The 22,166-nt window shown below is 37.2% G+C and overlaps 1 protein-coding gene across 3 annotated transcripts in view; it reads right to left on the reverse strand.

Annotated features, from left to right (window-relative positions):
- The window catches only part of prdm6 (PR/SET domain 6), a 125,023-nt gene that overhangs the window by 89,046 nt on the left and 13,811 nt on the right, over positions 1-22,166 (reverse strand). For all 3 annotated transcript variants that reach the window (XM_008114063.3, XM_003222979.4, XM_008114062.3), the window contains exon 3: positions 4,637-4,944. In XM_008114063.3, the coding sequence (XP_008112270.1) occupies positions 4,637-4,944 (308 nt within the window). The remainder of the gene's footprint in view (positions 1-4,636; positions 4,945-22,166) is intronic.

A 22,166-nucleotide genomic window follows, 5' to 3' on the forward strand; every position in this document is an offset into this window, starting at 1 on the left:
TCACATAATTAACCTTTCATATCCTCCAGCTTCTTTTCTCTAACATTTATTGAACCTCTATCTGCCAGTCCCAAATATAGTCTTGACCTATCCACAGTCCAATTTCCCTTCTACATTTGTCTCCACTCTGCTACTACATACCCTGATTATTTTCACCTATTATTTCTCAAAATTTTGAAAATGACCCCTACAATCTGGCCCTTTGGGGAGATACGGTGGTCTACAAATACAGTTTTATTATTATTAAAGTTTTATTATTCTGTTACTTTCTGTCGTCATCTCATCCTATTCCGACCTTTCTAACATATTCAACCTTTCTACAAAGCAACATTTCTCCTGTGATTCCTTGGAGTATGGAGTCTGTGACCCTCCAGATGTTGTTGGGAATAAATTCAAGCATGCCCACCATTGGTTATGTTGGCTACGGCTGATGGAAGTTGTAGTCCAATATCTTGAGAGCCACACACTCCCTACCCCTCACCCTCACCAATGATACAGTAAGACACCACTAGCTATCAGGGATATGATCCTGGACATACTGTGGAAATGCAAAGCCATTGATAATAGCGAACCCCACCTATATAAGTCACTTTCAGTGGAAGCATAGGATAGAATCACATCAGAGGACCTGGAAAATGCGATAACTCCTGTATGACATTTCTAGATTGTCCAGCATGATTCTATGGCTAACTTCCAGCAGAAGCATACCATAAAGGTATGTTGAGGAGCTAGAAAATGCCTACAGAGAACATACTTTTTCAAATGTGGATAAGTAAAATTACAGGTATCAATTCCATGAATACAAGGGTTGTACTATATTTAGCTCCCACTTCTTTTATTCACACTTTCTTCTCTCCACTCAATGCTCCAGATCCACTCCCCACCCCAGCATTATACTGCTATGACAAAAATGGGGGTGTGGGGGGGGGGGCAAAAGGATAAAAACCATATGGAACTGGACATCTATTTCCCAAGTCTTCTATATTTATTGGCAGGATCACAGTCCATTCATTATAATGCAGAAAGCCTTGGCTTTATCTTTTGATTGCCCCTCACCTTTGCTACCTATATCCAGTACTTTTCACATAATTCTTCCTAAAGAGTATTTTCAAAAATAACACTCTTCCTCTTGAACAAAAATTATGATTCACGCGCCTGCATTGACAACTGTTGTTTTTTTTCTCCTCTTTTTTTTTGTTGTTGTTGTCATGCTTTAGCCCAATCATCACTGTTAAGGGAGGAGCCAGACAATCATAGTTTGGGGAATGCTAAAAAGGGGAAGAGGACTACAGGGAAGACACAATATAAAACTGAGGCTTGTCTCAGATAGAAAAGATGGCTGAGAAATAGGAGAAAGATGACATAGAGATAAGGGGGGAAAGAGACAGGGCAGTCAGCAATGAATAGAGTTTTAGGGAGCTCTGAAGGATTAAATAGTTCAGAGGTTAAAGGGTTATCTCAACATGTCTTCCCAAATTTGTTTATTCTTTTTTTATAACTGTGTCTTGCTGTTCCTATTAAGCTTGATAGGAATTCTGGTCACACATACCATAGAAACAACACATGAGGATCATCTTGTACCCAATCCAGGGAGGAATTAGGAGGGGAAAGAGGCAATGAGAGGAGCCCAAGGGTTGGAATTGTGGGGTCAGCTTGGAGAAGTTATCCATTACAACCCCTATATAGTTAGCAAGAGACACAAAGCAAGAGACTCTCTTCTTTAAAATGCCTACACATGCACTTTTTGTTTATAGCTTAGCTCTTGACTCCATGGAACTGACAAATGGTGTAGTATGCACCACATATAGACCATGTTTCTCTTTCTGCCCCCTTGTGAAAATTGACAGAGGTGTCATCTGAATCCATGAATAGCTTTGGGATCTGTATGAATCCTAGAATAGCTTTGGGATCTCATGATGTGCCCAAAGAATGAGTCTCGGTTTAGTTATACAGTAGAATCTCACTTATCCAACATTCGCTTATCCAACTTTCTGGATTATCCAACACAGTTTGCCTCTCACTCGGATCCACAGCTGTTTCTCTAGGCAGCAAGGATTGAACTTTCTATGGATTTAATATCTGGCAATGTTGTTACTGTTAAGTTCATTTTATGCAATTCTATCTTTGTTTGTAGCCAATTTTTAAGTCATTTTTTAAAAATACATTACGATGTTTTGGTGCTAAATTCATAAATACAGTAATTACTACATAAAGTTAATGTGTATTGAACTGCTTTTTCTGTCGATTTGTTATAAAACATAATGTTGTGGTGCTTAATTTGTAAATACATAACATAATTTCACATTTAATAGGCTTTTCCTTAATCCCTCCTCATTATCCAACATTTTCACTTATTCAACGTTCTGCTGGACCGTTTATGTTGGATAAGTGAGACTCTACTGTATTTAGAATTTGGAATTGATTCGCTCTAGAACCCAATTATTTGTCTTTTTAGTAGCCCACGGTATCTGTTGAACTCTTGTGCATCATTAGTATTAATATTAGATTGTCATTAAGAGGCAGGGAAGGGAAAAGGAGGAACAAATGAGCCCTACACTCCTTCCCAACTCCTTAAACCAGGGGTCCTCAAACTTTTAAAGCAGAGGGCCGGTCCACAATCCTTCGGACTGTTGAGGGGCCAAATTATCATTTGGGAAAAAAAACCGAACAAATTCCTATGCACACTACACATATCTTATTTGTAGTGCAAAACAACAACAATAACAATGAAAGAACAATACAATATTTAAAAATGAAAATAACTTTAACCAACATAAACTTATCAGGATTTCAATAAGAAGTGTGGGCCTGCTTCTGGCCAATGAGATAGTCAGGTTAATTAGGATTGTTGTTGTTGTTGTGTGTCTTCTTCACGTCATTTCAGACTTTGGGCGAGCCTAAGTCCAGAATTATTTATTTAAGTCCAAAATCATTTACTACCTTTATTTACTACATTTATATCCCACCCTTCTCACCCCGAAGGGAACTCAGAGCAGCTGTATACAATATATTATATTATTAGCATAGCACAATATTAGCACTATATTGAACTATACCACTATACTGTAACATTATATGTAATATATAACATATAATTAATATTATTATATGATATTATTGTTAGTTTTGTATTGTATAAAATGATATTATTATCAATATTATATGTATATACAATATATTATATTATTAAAACTGATATAAAAATATTATATTATAAATGAAGGCGGGGGCCAGGTAAATTACCTTGGAGGGCCGCATCCGGCCCCCGGGCCTTAGTTTGGGGACCCCTGCCTTAAACCATTAAATAGGAAGCTAGGAATATTGCAGCTGAAAATGCCTTAGGAAATCGTTGTCTATCGGTTTCTTAATCAAGCTGACTTTTCTTTTATCAACTTTATTAATGTATCTTTTAGTAATTAATGCACTGGCAAAAAGAGAAAACAATGTTTGCAAGGTCATGGGGTACTTTGTCAAGGTCTATGTCTATATTCACTAAGTACAGAACTTTGTAGGACTAAACAAAATTGTGTGTCTACTAAGGTGAGCATGAAGAGAAAACCCCAAAGTTCTAGCAATAACAAGCAATTCACAGAGAGAGAGGGAAGAGAAGGTTTTTCTCACAGACAAGAATTCGAAGATAGTTTTTAAAAAAAAAAGACAGCCCAATATGAATGAGTCAAAAGAGTACTGGACTAGGTAATTTACTGCGCTATTTATTATTAATATTGATTATTCAGACTACCAAAAATCTTTATTTTTCATTAAAACTGATTGTATTTACTTGTCGATAATGCACATTTAAATTACAATGTAAACTAATGATAATATATAATTTTACAAGTGAAAATATAAAAGGTGTGATCCTCAAGCATTTAAACTAGTCAGATCTGCTGAGCATCACATCAGTCGCCCACTCCTGTTACGCATGAATAAAACTATGACCAAATCTCAATAAAACATACCTATTTTTATAGGAAAAATAGAGAATGACACTCAAGTTTGCATTGGAATCCTATTATTTCAACAGCCATAATCACCAGTTGCTCAGTAAACAATGGTTCTATAATGCAATTGTATAATTTTATGATTAAAGACTGAGCACCCTTTATCCAGAATTCTGAAATCCAAAATACTAAAAATTCCAAACCACATGGGTGACATCTGTGACAGTACACAAACTTTGTTTAATGCACAAAATTAGTAACAATATTGTGTATAATATTGCCTTCAGGCTATGTGTATAAGGTGTATATGAAACATAAATGAATTTTGTGCTTAGACTTGGATTCTGTCTCCAAAATACAGGTACTCTAAAATCTGTAAAAAAAAATCCTTAAATCCAAAAACAATTTTAGCCCCAAGCATTTCAAATACGAATATGAAGTCTATTTTGCTATCATAAATGTATAGGAAGTTGCTTTATCCTGCTTCTACTGTCATCTTCAGACTGAAAATGTAAGAGCAGACTTGACAAGCTCACTTTTAAACTTTGAAAGCTTTTAAATCAGTGGGAGCGTTTGATAATTTATTTTAATTATAAATAAGATTAAATAGTGTTAAACAAGGCATCTCATGAAAGAAAACTTGCATCTTTTGTAATATTTTAATTGCCAGATTCCTTTGAAACTTAACTTACTTCCCAGAGGTGCTGTGTATTTCTGGTTCCTCCTGTTTGCACCTTTTCTGGCAGAAGAAGGATTCCCTGGAAAGGGCCGATCCAGGTGCCCTGCTGAATCCTCTGAGCTGCACAGATGCCGTAAGCCAGCCCTGGCACTGTGCTGGTGCAAAGACACACTTCTCGTGGCAGATCCCGAAGCCACTCAGGGATTTCTGGTGGAGGTGCTGCTGCCGCAGCACTACTGGTACCGACGAGGCGCCGCAAAGAGTGCAGAGGACCATGCATGGGACACTCCCCATTACGATTATCCGCACACATATCACATCCTGTAGAGAAAAAGATTAATATGTTAAAAATCAGCTGATGACAGCTAAATGACTACCATCTTAGCCCAACATTAAATTACTGTATTGCTTCGATTCTAAGACACACTTTGTTCCCCATATAAACATCAGTAAAATGAGGTGCATCTTAGAATCATGGGATATATATATATATATATATATATATATATATATATATATATATATACACACACACACACACACACACACACACACACACAGTAGAATCTCACTTATCCAACGTTCTGGATTATCCAACACATTTTTGTAGTCAATGTTTTCAATGCATTGTGATATTTTGGTGCTAAATTCGTAAATATAGTAATTACTACATAGCATTAATGTGTAATGAACTACTTTTTTCTGTCAAATTTATTGTATAACATGATGTTTTGGTACTTAATTTGTAAAATCATAACCTATTTTGTTGTTTAATAGGCTTTTTCTTAACCTCTCCTTATTATCCAACATATTCGTTTATCCAACATTCTGCCGGCCCATTTATGTTGGATAAGTGAGACTCTACTGTGTATACACACACTATGTGGAGCCCCCAGTGGCATAGTGTGTTAAAGCACTGAGCTGCTGAACTTGTGGACTGAAAGATCACAGGTTCGAATTTGGGGAGCAGAGTGAGCACCCGCTGTTAGCTCCAGCTTCTGCCAACCTAGCAGTTCGAACACATGCAAATGTGAGTAGATTAATAGGTACTGCTCCAGCAGGAAGGTAACGGTGTTCCATGCAGTCATGCCGGCCACATGACCTTGAAAGTGTCTACGGACAACACCGGCTCTTTGGCTTATACATAATAATAATAATAATAATAATAATAATAATAATGTTTTTTTATACCCCGCCTCCATCTCCCCCGAAGGGGACTCGGGGCGGCTAACAGATAATATCAGATAAAAACAGTGACAATAAGCAATACATCAGTAAACAAAACATACACCAATTATAAAATTTAAACATTAACCTATGAAAATAAAAACACACTTAATAAAACAACAGAATTAAAAACAGCGAAGTTGAGTAATAGACTAGCTAAAGTGCACTTTGTTATAGGTAGTAAACTCAAGATAACAAATAAAGTGCCACAAATTCATTGGAGGTCAATTTGGGATGGGAAGGACCCTAAGTTAATATCAAGATTGACCAGGAGAAGTGCGACCGATACAGGACGGTCAAGGAACATAATTAATTATGAGGATGGACGGTCTTTAACTGAAGGCCTGTGTGAAGAGCCAGGTTTTCAGGCTCTTCCAAAACACCGAAAGAAATGGAGATGGGCACCAATCTCCAGAGTCGGATACGACTGGACTTAATATCAGGGGAAACCTTTACCTTTTAAATAACTACTAGCTGTGCCCAGCCACGCGTTGCTGTGGCATTTTCTGGTGGTGTTGGTGAGAAATTGTTGAGGTAGTGGTGGTATTGAATGTCTGTTGTATGGTAGTCTTTATGTTCAGTATGCACACTGAAGTGGATTATATGGCAGTGTGGAGTCAAGATAATCCAGTCCAAATCAGATAATGTAAGATCCTAAATGGGTTATATAGCTGCGTGGAAGGGCCTTGAGTCTACACTGCCATATAATCCAGTTAAAATCTGATAATCTGTGGAAGAGGCCTAAGTGAGGCCTAACTGTGCCTGTCCCCTGTGCTGAGTAGATTGCTAGGAGACCAAGTGGGCAGAGCTTAGCCTTCTGACTGGAAGCAATTGGATAAAAACTATTATCCCTCTCCCTGTAATTAGGACTTTATTTTTCTTTTCTTTTTGTTGTATCAACCTAGAGCCGTGAATGATGGGCTGTGTTGTCAAATTTCGAGGTTGGGGGCCCTGTAGTTTTGTTGTTTTGTCCGCTGCCATCACTCTTATATATATATAGATATATATGGTTTTTTCTGTTGGTGGTTTGAAATTAGTGTGTGTCTTATAATCAATGGCATCTTATAATTGAAGAAATATGGTATATGATTGCATCCACCACGTTTTAAATACTGACATCAAAACACCCATATATACTTGTTGGTCTCTTTTTTTGTATACCTATTTATAGTGATATTACACCTTGTCAGACGTAAATTGACCTTAGATCACAAGGACACTTCCCCAGTAAACATGTTTGGAACTGATGAGTGAAGCTTATCAGAGGCACACAGAAGATTCAAATAAAACCTAAAGAGATTATGACTTTCTGAGCTTTGACTAGTCATAATTCTATTCAAGAGTTCCATCATTTTCAGATATTTACTTCTGAAGAAATGTTTACTCCAATTTCTATAATTCAGTAAAACTACATTTGTCTCCATTGTTATTTCAATTACAACGCATATTGCAATACATAATACACTTTTATTTAAACAAGAAAATGTATACAGGGTATAACAAATGTATCACATGTTATATTATATTAGGGAAAACATTCGTGAAACTTTAAATGAATAAAGAGAACTTCAGAAGTTTCATTTTATTCCATTTCATGTTAATGTTTTCCACATTCATTACATGCTGTAAGTTCCGGACTTCCAAGAAAACACAGTTAATTCTCAGGAAAATATTTTGCAAATAAAACGAACCTCTTTGAATTAATCACAGTCTTTGGCACATTTTGCATATTATAACACATCTAAAGGTTTCAAACAACTTCAACCCATAAATATATTCAAAAAGTAGTACTTGTTCTTCATTATTTACACAGCAATTCCCTTTGCCCCTATAATTTACATTATATACATCAAGCAGCTAAAAATAAAACAAAAATATTAACCCGTTGGTTAGAGATTTGATGGTCTAAACCACAAATCTGGAATAAGTAAACAGCTTGGAACCACTGGGTATAAACCCAGCAGAACATAGACAGACTTCCTTCCTTCCATATTAGTTAAACTTCAATATAGTTTAATATTTCAAAGTGACACAAAAAGGTTCTACGTGTTTGACAGGATTATGACTCTCATAACTAAAATGTGGCCTTCATTTCCACCATTCAACAATTATGCACACAGAGCATACAGCTAGTCAGCCACCATTTGTTTATTGTACATTTCTTTCTCAGTGTTAAAATATATTACATGCCTTTTTTTAAAGTTGCCTATGTGCACATTGGGTTAGATATATTAAATTATAATACTAATTGGAATAATGTGTTGTCGAAGGCTTTCATGGCCGGGATCACAGGGTTGTTGTATGTCTTTCGGGCTGTGTGGCCATGTTCCAGAAGCATTCTCTCCTGATGTTTCGCCCACATCTATGGCAGGCATCCTCAGAGGTTGTGAGGTATGGTTGTGAGCTAATTGGAATACTTTTTCAAACTGTGCTTGTTTACAGAAATACAGTGCTAAGTGCTAAAAGAGAGTGACAATTATTTATCCCGCTCCTAAATATGTTGACCAAGATCCACCCCATCACCCATTTGGTGTGTAACAGGGAAGTTTGCTGTGTGAAATGACATTATAATTTCTTTGAACAGCAAGTCCTTGTGGAATGACAACTAATTCCTTTTTTAAAGTCCCATTATTTTCAATATCAGTTTGCTATGGAAAATGAAATATTTTATTTGAGAAACATGAGTTCCCAATGACATTTGGCATATGTAGGTTTATGATTCTTTAGATCCCAGTCAGTTACTTGGTAGCAAGTCTATATAAAGTGGTGCATGCATGCTGCTAAATGGGTACATTCAGCATTATACCGGTATGTGTGAACAGACCCACAAAGATGCAAGGTATTTTGACTGTAGCCAATTGGATTTAAATGCAGTTGCTGCTCCCAGTTATAGCAAACACAGAAGTATAATTTACCAAAGTGCTGGTTTATTCTGCAGTTGATTCAATTGGTCTACTCCAGTTGAGACTAGCAACTGGATTTAGATCAAAGATCATAAATCCTGTGAAGAATCCAGAACAGCATAGAGCATTTTAAATAAATCTGGAAATTCCTGTAAAAATAAGCAGGCATCTCCATTCATGCAGTTAATATTCAGTCAAGAAGTATTTTATTTCATCAATATTTCCTAGCAGGAATCATCATAGTTATCCATTCTTATTCTTCTCATAACCTCTCCCTTTCTGATCATAACCTTATGATTTTGCAGATGTGCAGACACAAGGAAATTTCTCACTACCGCTTATCCACATACTGTATGTCAAAATATTCAAATAAGGATAATTTCTTTATTTTGGAACCATATTACAAGGGATGTGGTGGTCTTAAAATGTCGTGACTGCTCACATAAATGCAAGAGAGAATTGAAAGAAAGCTAGTTTGTGGAGGTGGCTTTTAAAATCTCAAACATGCAGGAAATGTTCTCAGGTGAATTGCTTCCAAGTTTCCAATATATTTGGTTTAAATTGCCATGCCTCAATCCATAACTCAATTAAACCAGCTTCTCTGAACTCATGCTGTTTTAGTTCTATTCCCTTTTGTGAGGCTATTAACAGTTTAAGGATGTAAAGGGTGTAATTCTAAAACCCTGAACTCAATGAAACTTGCATTTAAGTGAACATAGGTAAGACACAGTTGCACATGCAAGATTTTAAGTAGTTTGTGGACTGACTTGAGTTTAATTGCAAAGAGAGGTGTGAAAGATCCAGCCGAGACAGGAAGACAGTTTAGATAAGAAAACATCTCAACAAACTATTTGCTACTACTTTTTCCAAGGAGTCTAATGTGGTGGGATGGGGGTCATCTACTGAGGCTATCTCAAAAAATGATTGGCTTTTTAAAAGCAATTCTGTATATTTCCTTAAAATATCAGAGAATGCCTGTCAGTTATTGTGAGCTTGAGAAGCAGAATTACATTTACAATTATGTCACTAAAGCTTTTGCAGTGTGTGCTAGTGCTATTTACTCCCATTTATTTTGTTGAAAACCATCCTGAGTCCCTTCGGTTAGATAGGGCAGTTTACAAATAAATTATTATTTTATTATGACACAGTAAACAAGATAGATATGCTGGATTTCGTATCACAAAATCACAAGTCGAACACTTCCCAATTGTCTAGGACTGTGTGATGTATTTTCGGATGATGCGTGCAGATCCCAGTAGGGTGGCCTTTTGCAGTTGGCAGATCGTGATTTTGTCAATGTCTATTGTTTCCAAATGCTGGCTGAGATCTTTTGGCACAGCACCCAGTGTGCCCATCACCACTGGGACCACCTGCACTGGTTTCTGCCAGAGTCTTTGAAGTTCAATCCTGAGGTCCTGATAGCAGCTGAGTTTTTCCTGTTGTTTTTCGTCAATGCGACTGTCACCTGGGATGGCAACATCAATGATCCAAACCTTTTTCTTTTCCACAACTGTGATGTCTGGTGTGTTGTGTTCCAGAACTTTCTCAGTCTGGATTCGGAAGTCCCACGGTATCTTTGCGTGCTGATTTTCCAATACTTTTGCAGGTTTGTGATCCCACCAGTTCTTTTCTGCTGGAAGGTGGTACTTGAGGCATAAGTTCCAATGAATCATTTGGGCCACATAGTTGTGCCTCTGTTTGTAGTCTGTCTGTACGATTTTCTTACAGCAGCTGAGGATATGATCAATGGTTTTGTCAGCTTCCTTGTACAGTCTGCATTTTGGGTCATCAGCTGATTTTTCGATCTTGGCCTTAATTGCATTTGTTCTGATGGCTTGCTCCTGGGCTGCAAGGATCAGGCCTTCTGTCTCCTTCTTCAGGGTCTTCTCCTTATCAGCTTTTCCTTCAATTTTATCAAGGAACTTTCCATGCAATGTTTTGTTGTGCCAGTTGTCAGCTCTAGTTTGTAGTGTGGTTTTCTTGTACTGATTTTTTGTCTGCTGTGCTTTGAGGAGTTTCTGGTTTTTGACTTCAATCAAAGCAGGTTCTTCACTTTGCTTTACATATTCTGCCAGGGAATGTTCTTCTTCTTTGACTGCTTGTTTTACTTGTAAGAGTCCTCTGCCACCTAATCTTCTAGGCAGATATAGTCGGTCAACATCACTGCGAGGGTGCAGTGAATGATGAATGGTCATGAGTTTTCTTGTTTTTCTGTCCAAATTGTCCAGTTCTGCCTGTGTCTAATTTATAATGCCAGCAGTATATCTTACGACAGGTATGGCCCAGGTGTTTATGGCCTTGATGGTGTTGCCTCCATTGAGCTTGCTTTTGAGAATTTTTCTGACTTTTTGTGTGTATTCTTTGATTGTTGTTGTTGTTATATTGGAGTATCTCCATCGGATCAAAGACACCACAAAATACCATCATGTACTATCATGTGTCCCTATGTCCTAGCATGCTCATTTGATTTATGTCAATCTTCTTAAGAAAGAAGAAGAAATTGATAGGTTGGCAGAAGCTGGGATAACAGCGGGAGTTCACCCGCTCCACAGATTCAAACTGCCAATTATTATTATTATATTGGAGTATTTCCATTGAATCAAAGACACCATAAAATACCATCATGTGTCCCTATGCCTTAGCATGCTTATTTGTTTTATGTCAATCTTCATAAGAAAAGATCGGTAGTAGGCCCAATCCTTTGTTCCTTATATATCATAAACTCATGTTGACTAGTCCTATAAGCAAAAACTGTAGAACCTAGGCTGCAAATAGCAGCCACAACAAAAAAATTCCATCCTGCCTACATATCCTCTTTTTAACATCAAATTTCTCATAATCTAGTTCATAAAACTAAGCTGAGGAAAGCCTCAAGATTTAGGAAATGACTGATCAAGATTTTAGTTATTTCTCTAGCCAGACCCCTGATTCTGGAATAATTTGTTCCCTGCTGACAATCTTTTAGATGTGTAACCTCCTCCCAACTTCCTGATTATTAATGGCTCTCTTGGAGACGCCAAGTCTACTGAGTGAGCAGCTTCAATTAAATGAAGCCAAAGCCTTTTTTTTTCTCTCCAGCCAGCCAGTTTGAGGATCAAACTCCTATATTGGGCCACTAGGTACGTAACATCATTCATTTCTACAGATGCCCTTGGCTTTCAGAACTTCCAATAAATATGAAGATTGGAGATGGTTGTACATTCTAGAACTGAACATACTTTTTGGGATCCTTTCCTCCTTTCTTGCCCAACAAAGATAAGTGTTAATCATAACTTACAGACCATATGCAAATAAGTATTTCTCATCCCAGAAGTAGATGCCACCTTGACAGTTGGGAAACTGTGTTGATATATGTATTATATTACTAATAGAATAATAGCAATCTACTTGAGTATCTCAAAAAGAAGATGTTTCTTTGTACATTTCTCCTTATCTGCTATCCAAGTAGTCCTGCTTAGCTTCCATTATCTCGTGGGATCTGGTACCTTTACAATAAATGTTGTGGCACTATACAAACATTAATAAAACATTAATAGTAGCATTTTTCATATTGTACACACACACACACATACATCCCTAAACATAACTCTATTTAATTCTACAATAGATGAAGCTTTTAAAAATTATCAGTATGCATCTTTTGAATACATTTTTGCTCTGATTCTGGAGCAGTCATATAGGAATTATTATTGTATTTCTTGTGTTTATAAAACTATTATACATATGATAATTATTGATGCACAATTTGGTTAGTATTCTTAATCTAAATTCCAGTCCAGTTAGTTGGGTTAGCACCAGCTGTACACATACATACAGGAGACCTATTACATGCAATTGTAACTAAGTTAAAAACCAATCCTTTAATTCCAGTTGGTCTATCTACCTATGATAAAGTCTGGGAAAGGACTTTAATTAGAAGTAAAACCCACTTAATTAACTGAACTATGTTTCCACCAGAATAATTAAAAATCAACACATGCATTGCACTCAAGCCAATTTAAAACTGAAACTAAAATGACCACGACCCAATTAGTTGTAAGAAACTAGTTTCCTTTGGCTTCACTTGAATTTGGATCATATAATTGAAAGTATATAAGTTCTGCAAGACTAGTGAAGTCTGTTTTTGAGCAAACACAAATATAAGGTTTAGGAACAATATATAAATGTGTGAGCATATTGTTATGCATAGTTTAAAAAAAGAACTGCATAAAATAAAAATAACATTCCATGTTAAATATTACAAATGGCATAAGAAGTCATCAGTTAAACCAAGACCAGAGCTATGCATTTTCTTATTTTCCCAATGATTTGCTTTGTTAACCAGTTACTTGGTTTTAGTAATAGAATTTGTTTTCTGGCTGTAGAGGCCGTGGTTGTAATTCAGTAATTCATTACCCTTCAGAACAGAATAGGGTGTTTGTCTGTTTTTCATTAGGCAGTGGGGATAAGAAAGGTCTGTGAGTAGTTGCCTGGTGCTGTACTTGGGAAGGACCAATTGTAATGTCCTTTGCATTTTGCTCAGACTATTCAGCGTGAAGTATCTAAGTTAGCCACTTTGGGGATCCAAAGCATTTGTATACATTTTTCAAAGGCACAACAGTTAATAGTAATTTATTAATAACAAGCAGTTTAATGAGATAGCTTTCTGGACAGCAACAAAAGCATATAAACTGTTGCATGATCACAATAATTTGGTAAATACAGTATTCTCTCAGTTAACCAGAAGTCAAACAACCAGAATTCTCAAGCAATTGGCAATTGTTTTAAACTAAAATTGCAGATTGCATTCACAAAACTTTTTACAACACAGTAAAACTGTGTTACATTAACTGGTGATGTTCCATTATCTGGGTGGAGGTCACAAAGGAACGCGAGAGAGAGAGAGAGGGAGAGAGAGAGAGAGAGAGAGAGAGAGAGAGAGAGAAGGACTGGCCCATAATTTTGGGGGGGGGGGGGAGTTGAAGGAGGAAAATCATTTTCCCCATTTTCACTGGTCATTCCCCCTCCCACCTTCACATATCATAAATGAGGGTTGTTTCCAAGATAGGAGAATTTTGCCTTGAGTCCCCTATAGGGTGAGAAAGGCAGGGTATAAATGAAGCTAATATTAATACAATGATGATGATGATGATGATGATGATGATGATGATGATGATGATGATGATGATGATGTTCTGGCCTACAAGAACTTGCCTGTAAAAGAGCTAGGTCGAATGAATTTTCTTTTTTTCTAACAACAGAAGGGAAAAAGTTTAATATTTGTGCATATTTTGTCCCAAATGCTTAAAAGCCAGCAGCATTTACCTGCATTAAATTGCCTTCCAACACCTTCTTAAATACAACTTTAACATCTTAGGAGAAATGCATTTCTGTGGCTCTTCGTTGTCACATTTCTTTCCCTAAAAAGACTTTAAAATTCCATGATCTTCAAAAACTTGAATAAATCATTTTGATCCTTTTGGCTACTACATGGTCTTTTTTGAATTTGCTATATTCTAAGATCTGGGAAACACAAGATACAATTGCAAGATATAAAAATAAAGCAGAAGACTCCAAAGGAGAAATAGCAGAGTTTTGTTTTGGGTTTTTTTTGTGTCAGGAGCAACCGGAGTTGCTTCTGGAGTGAGAGAATTGGCCATCTGCAAGGATGTTGCCCAGGGGACACCCAGATGTTTTGATGTTTTACCATCCTCGTGGGAGGCTTCTCTCATGTCCCCGCATGGAGCTGGAGCTGATAGAGGAAGCTCATCCATTCTCTCCCCGGGTAGGATTTGAACCTGGCAGCCTTCAGGTCAGCAACCCAACCTTCAAGTCACAAGGCTTTAACCCACTATGCCACCGGAGGCTCAATAGCAGAGTAAGAGAGAGCCAGTGTGATATCCCCACTCAGTCATGTAAACTCACTAGGTGTCCTTGAGCAAGACACATTCTCTCAGCCTCAGAGGAAAGCAAAGGCAGATACTCTTTAAATCAGTGGTTCCCAACCTTTAGTCCTCCAGGTGTTTTGGACATCAGCTCCCACAATTCCTAACAGCTGGTAAGATGGCTGGGATTTCTGGGAGTTGAAGTCCAAAACACCTGGAGGACTAAAGGTTGAGAACCACTGCTTTAAATAAATCTTGACAAGTAAATAGGGATTATCGTAAGTCAGAAATGAGTTGAAGGCACACAACAACAACAACAACAACAACAACAACAACAACAACAACAACAACAACAACAACAGAGGGGCCTGAAAACCTAAGAAAATAAAACAATATTCACCAAATAGATTTTCCTGGGGAAGGTATTTTATAAATGAGATGTTACTCCTGGAAATGTCCACTCCTAAGTTGCTACCTACCACACCTCACCATATCCCTGCAGCAGTTCCAAGCTGGTGTTAGGTCCTGTCTATCCAGAGGTTCATTATTAGCAGCTTGGAGTAGTGCAAGACAGTGGCAGTAAAATCCAGAATAGATTTCCTATTTACACAGGAGTGTATCAATTGTCTCCTCGGGTGAGAAGGGCAGGATATAAATGTTGGAAATAAATAAATAAATAAATACCCCATGGCCCCTCCATTCCTTCACATACAGGGGCCAGAAAGCTGTGATGGGTTTTATTTTCAGGAGCAAATATCTGATGTGGAAGTTTGTTCCTGTGAAATCATTCGGCTACTGGCTGTCATTGTAACCTCTTTTTTCCAAAGTGTATATTTATATCTATATTGGGGGAGGGAAGACTTCTCATTGTATAATGGAATACACATCTTTTTTGTTTCAACAATTTCATTTTGTGTTCTACAGGTGCACAAATCAGAAAACGATGGCAGCTATCAACTTCCATTTCCGAGAAACTAAAATGCATGCTATTCTATATATTAAAAAGATGGAGTCTAATTCTAAGGCGGCAAGTGTATTTTAATTTATTTGTTTGTTTAATTTATATTCCACTTTTCTGATGCATTACCAAAGGCAGTTTATAATCTAGATTAAAACATGGCACAGCTAAAAATCTATTAATCAATATTGTTAAAGCATTAAATAAATAATCATATTAAAAACAGTAAAAAGGTGATACAAATGAGTTATCCTGAATGAAGGAGAACTCAGAGGGGGGAAATTGTAACACCTTAATTGCACATAATCACATTTATCTTCACCCATCCGAAAACTGACGCCATTTGCAGTTAGATGTAGAACTAAATCTGGAAAACAAATTACTTGCATTGAGGTTCCTTATGGTGCATTTTGAGGGACTGCCGTGATTTTTACATAAATAATCGAGCAAGACTTTTCAAAAAGCCAGCGAAAAAATCAGTGACATATGACACTGCTTTTTTGCTTACACTCTGACCACAGGATTAACTGTAAATTGACAGGGAGTCATTCTGTTTACTTCAGGAGGCTTTTTGATCAGGGATCTAATCAGCAAAAGAAAACTGGGGAGAAATTGTCACTGCCTATCAGATATGTTAACAAAATAATGACATTTTTGTTTTGGTAAATGCTGCAAACAATGAAATAAAAGAAGCAAAGGCAGTGCAATAAGGGTTGCAACATAGGGTGGATGTTGCACATAACTAAGTGAATATTTAAATTAAAGCCATGAACAATCAATAAACTTACTAACGTGAATTGGCATTCTCTTATAAATAAATGTTGGTTTCGGTTTAGATCAGTGTGTAGATCCAAAATATTTCAAAGGAAAACATCCCTTCCTTCATTCTTCACATTCTCTCAATTCAAAAATGAAAAAATTAGAAATGTTACTGTTTCCAATAGAATTATTAACAAAAGTTTCTTACATGAACTATTTAATTGTGTATTTTTAAAACCTCTCCAAAATATGCTAGGCTTGCAAATGAATTAGAGGTTTTCAGTTGATTAACTATTGTGTTTTTACCAATTAATCAATTAATTAACTAGATGTATTAAACATTACAGTCTCGATATAAATGATTGCTGTTAACAGCAATAGCAATACATTTTCTTGATGCTTACAATTACCCTAAACATGTTTAGCCAGAAGAAAAGTCCTACCGACATCAGATAGTTTAGGAGCACAATCCTTTGGATATATATCTGGCAGTCTCAGGCCCCTTCCACACTGCCCCTATAACCCAGGATCTGATCCCAGATTATCTACTTTAAACTGGATTATATGAGTCTCCACTGCCAAATTATTTGGAATAAGAAGATAATCTGGGATCAGATCCTGGGATATAGGGGCAATCTGGATGGGGTCTCATTGAAATCAATAGAAATTACTTCTCGGGAAACATGCACACTTTTGTGCATATAATTTATAGGTTAGAAATGTATCCAAAGTAGCTTGCTATACTAAAAGGTTACAGGTGGAGTGGGCCCCACATCAGCAACGTGGAAAAACCATCCATGGTGGCCCCCACTTGCCATAATTTTTAAATCCACATATGAGATTTGCCATTAATAGTTGTTGTTGTTGTTATATTTATTTATGTTCGCTTTATCTCCCCAAAGGGGACTCAAAGCAGCTTGACATAGTTTAATCCATTTGAAACTGCATAATTATACTCTTGACATACAAAATTTCCAAATAACAATTGACCTACATTCCCTGTCATTTAACTGTTCAGCCCTACCACACTCAAAGACAGCTGATTGCTGGAGAAAGTTTGAGAGCAGAAAGTAAATGTAATAGGCTCAATTTTCTAGTCAGTATTTAATAAGATCTGACATTTACATAACTACCATCATCTTTACAATTGTGCGAGGAAAATGCCTCGAATATTGCTAAACCAGGCTAAAATTCATTAAATGTGAAAGAGTTTGGCATCTGAATGTATTGCACGCAAGTCACCAACTACAGTGACAAATATAGACTATTTACAGTAGAACCTAACTTTAAGGTTCACTAAAGCTATCAGTCCTAATTGTGGAGGCCCATTTTTGCATAAATGAACATCTATTTAAGAGAACATTTTAAATAAAACACACATTACCTTTGGTGTTTCATCAACTTACACTAAATCTATCTACACTTATCCACCAAAACTTAAGAAACCCGCTGGTCTATAAAATGCATTACATTCTAAGCTGTAAACATTAGCTCCTTCAACATGAAGAAGTCCAAGGGTAGACTGTACTACACAAGGAAATTGGGCAATGCAACAGGGAGTCAGCATCCCATGCTATATGAATGTCTTAGAAGGGACCACTATGTGTCATGCAAGCAGAACCAGACAGGCTCATCAGAAAAATAGTTTTGAGGCTCATCAGCAAAATAATATTATAATTCTCAACATAACAGGGATTGCCAGTAGCAAATACATAGTAGCTGGGGAGGAGCAATCTTCATAAAGAATGAGGATGAGAAGAAATGTTGACCTCCTCCCCAACACACATACACCTTTGAGCTGGTAATTGCAGTATCCATTGACTACCATTTCCACTCCTAATGAAAGATGTTGGTATTCAAAAATGATAAAACATGAGTAGATGGTCACATCTTACTGTTTAAAGGCCACGTTGGTTCCAGATATCACAAGTCTTTCATCTTCCTACTAACTGATATCAGCTTAGCCAAATGTCCTTTACTGATAAAATGATAAGATACCCAATCCTTTTTAACAGATTACTCTTCTCTCTTATAAAAGAGGCATATTTGCACTTGAAGGTGAGACCAGAAAAGTTTAAAATGTAGACATTTGCTCTGTCATAAAACTTCACTGGCACAGAAAAGAGGGATAAGTGTGCAGAGTTACACAAACCTAAATACAGTGCATACACTCATGCTCTCTCTCTCTCTCTTTCATACACACAACAACCACAGCTTTCCAAGACAGTCAGTTTCCAAGTTATGAACAAGATAGCTTCTGTAGGTTTGTTCTTAAGTTGAATTTATATGTAAGTCAGAACAGGTACATTTTATAAGGATAATTCCAGCCATATATGTACAGCTATGGATAGCATAGGGAAAGTTTAACATCCCTGTGGTGTTTGTTTTGCTCACCTAACTTTCTCTCCCTGTGATAATTAGATTTTGAAAAATTTGGCTTCTTGTGGAATCAGAGATTGGCGATGAAATTTCAGTGGTGACACCTTTTCCCCATGATAATTTTCTCAGGAGTTAATTTCCCTTCTTAGGGGTAGATTCCTCTCACTTCCTGTTGTCTCATCCCTGTTCTTAACTATGAGTTGTTTGTAACTCAGGGACTGCCTTTACCCAATCCAGTACTTTCCCACATCTTTCTAGCACTTACACCAGACTTTCTCCTCCACCTTGAAAGACAGCTGTAGGACACTATGAAGGCAGACTGGGGTCTTTTTTTTTTTAGTTTTTTTTTCCTTTGCTGATATTCGTTTTATTTGTGTGTTCATTGCTTATCTCCATAAGAGCTCCAAGAACATATTTCCAATTTACTCAAATAGATGAGACCATTATGTAGATCTAATCTACACATTCACATCCTTGGAGTATTTGTGGTTTATTTTTTATTTTTGCATTGATTTTGGTTTGGTTTGCTTATAAATCAAAGCCTGGACCCAAAGAAATATACTGCTATGCACTCAATGACATTTGAGGCTGGTTCATAGAATCATAGAGTTGGAAGAGACCTCATGGGCCATCTAGTCCAACCCCCTGCCAAGAAGCAGTAAAAACACATTCAAAGCACCCCTGACAGATGGCCATCCAACCTCTACTTAAAAGTCTCCAAAGAAGGAGCCTCCACCACACTCTGGGGCAGAGAGTTCCACTGCTGAACAGCTCTCAAAGTTAGGAAGTTCTAAATGTTCAGATGGAATCTACTTTCCTGTAGTTTGAAGTGTTGTTCCACTTCCTAGGGCCCCTCCACACATCCCTATATCCCAGAATATCAAGACAGAAATTCCCACAATATCTACTTTGAACTGGGTTATCTGAGTCCACATTCCGATAATGAGGGATTTTCTGCCTTGATATTCTGAGATATAGGGCTGTGTGGAAGGGCCCCTAGTCTCCAGGGTAGCAGAAAACAAGCTTGCTCCCTCCTCCCTATGACTTCCCCTCACATATTTATACATGACCATCATGTCTCCTCTCAGCCTTCTCTTCTGCAGGCCCAGCTCTTTAAGTGGCTCCTCATAGGGATTATTCTCCAGACTCTTAATCAATTTAGTCACCCTCCCCTGGACACTTTCCAGCTTGTCAACATCTCCCTTCAATTGCGGTGCCCAGAATTGGACACAGTATTCCAGGTGTGGTTTAACCAAGCAAAATAGAGGGGTAGCATGACTTCCCTGGATCTAGACACTATATTCCTATTTACGCAGGCCAAAATCCCATTGGCTTTTTTGCCCTCACATCGCATTGTTGGCTCATATTTAACTTGTTGTCCACAAGGACTCCAATATCATTTTCACGCGTACTGCTATCAAGTCAGGCATCTCCCATTCTGTATCTTTGCAATTCATTTTTTTCTGCCTAAGTGGGGTATCTTGCATTTCTCTCTGTTGAACTTCATTTTGTGAGTTTCGGCCCATCTCTCTAATCTGTTAAGATCGTTTTGAATTCTGCTCCTGTCTTCTGGGGTATCAGCTATCCCGCCCAATTTGTTCCTCGGCTAATAGTTTCATGTATGGTCTTGCAATGTCAGATTTTAAATGTTCATTAACATATATTAATTATGGTCACTGGAAAGGGGGAAATTAATTGTTATTCATGTTGGAGAGGGAAAAATGTATTGTTCCATCACTAATTGATAAAGAGTTTTTAAAACAAATTTTAAGTTGTTCTGCCCAGTGTAAAAATGTTTTAAAGGCTAGGAATCACAAGTATATAAATTAAAGAATTTTAAGCATGGAGGGAGAGGTTCTATGCAGACTAGAAAAATCAGATTTTATTCAGGCAGGCAAATCTGGGGGAGCCTTTTGCTTCTTCATTCTCTCCTAAATAGTCCCAGTCCTGTCCTCAAAAGTCTCTCCAGCTGTTTGGGCTCTTCCTGACATATACCTTCTTCCCTTTTTTTAACACAACAACCCAACTCTAAGCCAAGTAATCCTCCCCCTTTTGAGATCATTCACCTACAATTTATTAAGAAAAATCTCTTTTTCCTTGCAACATAGGAATCATAAGTGTTCTTAGTTCAATGTTTGTGGAAAAGAGAAACAGCTTAGCACACAAGTAAATTCAATGAGTTTTAAGTACTAAATGAAGCTAATTGTTTTCCATTTCTGATAGCAGGTGTCATTAATGGACAGATTAACTCATTAAGCCTTGTAAGGGGAAGTAGCATCTTGTTAAATTTATCTAATTATTTCTGAATTCTATATATTGACAACTTAGGTCACAAACTGAAGAAGTCTGTGGCACAGGATGAGAATATACAACATGCTCTCTGTGTATATGTGTGCACCTTAAGGTTACCTATGTCCATCTATGGATTTCACAGGGTTTTTGCAGGCAAGAAACACCCAAGAGATAGTTTTGTCAGTCACTTCCTCCACAGGATGTTGTTGTTGCTGTTGTTGTTTTGTTTGTTTGTTTTTGATAGTCTCCCATCCAAGTACTGAACTCTGTTTACTTTCAAAGATCAGATGGAAACTGGTACTTTTAGGGTACTTTTGGCATTGCAATATATTTACTGCTGCTTTATTATTAAGCAGTACTGATATAATTGCAATATATATCTGGTGTATAATAATAATAATAATAATAATAATAATAATAATAATAATAATAATAATAATAATACAAGGATATTTTTATTAGTTAAAATCACTGAAAATATATGTGGGGGACCAAAGACACTGACTAGCAAAAATAAAATAATTTCTGAACCAACCTTGATGAATCAACCTGGACACAGCATATTATTTGAGAACACAGAAATGCTGGACCACTCTAACAACCACCATGTCAGACTACACAGAGAAGCCACTGAAATCCACAAACATGTGGACAATTTCAACAGAAAGGAGGAAACCATGAAAATGAACAACATCTGGCAACCAGTATTACAAAAACTCATACATCAGGACAGTAAATAAAGAACAACGCTCTGAAAACAAGGGAATTCTAGACATGAAACAATCAGTGCCAGCTAACACATCCCAACAAAGGATTTCCCCAGGCAAGAATCAGCCAGGCTTTGAACCTGCAAAGCTTTTCAATGCTAATCAAGATGATTAATTGTAACATTCGCATTTCCAACAAACAAGAGTTCTTTCTCCCATCCTGGACCTTCCACAGATATATAAACCCCACTTGCCTAGTTAAAACAAACCTCACAACCTCTGAGGATGCCTGCCACAAATGTGAGAGAAACGTCAGAAGGGAATGCTTCTGGAGCATGGCCACACAGCCCGGAAAACTCACAGCAACCCAGAAATAATTTCCATTGATAATTATACTAGAGAAAGGTGTGCTGCCTGACCACTCTGTCAAAACCGGTGAGTTCTCAGGTTGCAA

Source organism: Anolis carolinensis, chromosome 2 (genome assembly GCF_035594765.1).
Source record: "Anolis carolinensis isolate JA03-04 chromosome 2, rAnoCar3.1.pri, whole genome shotgun sequence".
NCBI classification, from domain to species: Eukaryota; Metazoa; Chordata; class Lepidosauria; order Squamata; family Dactyloidae; genus Anolis; species Anolis carolinensis.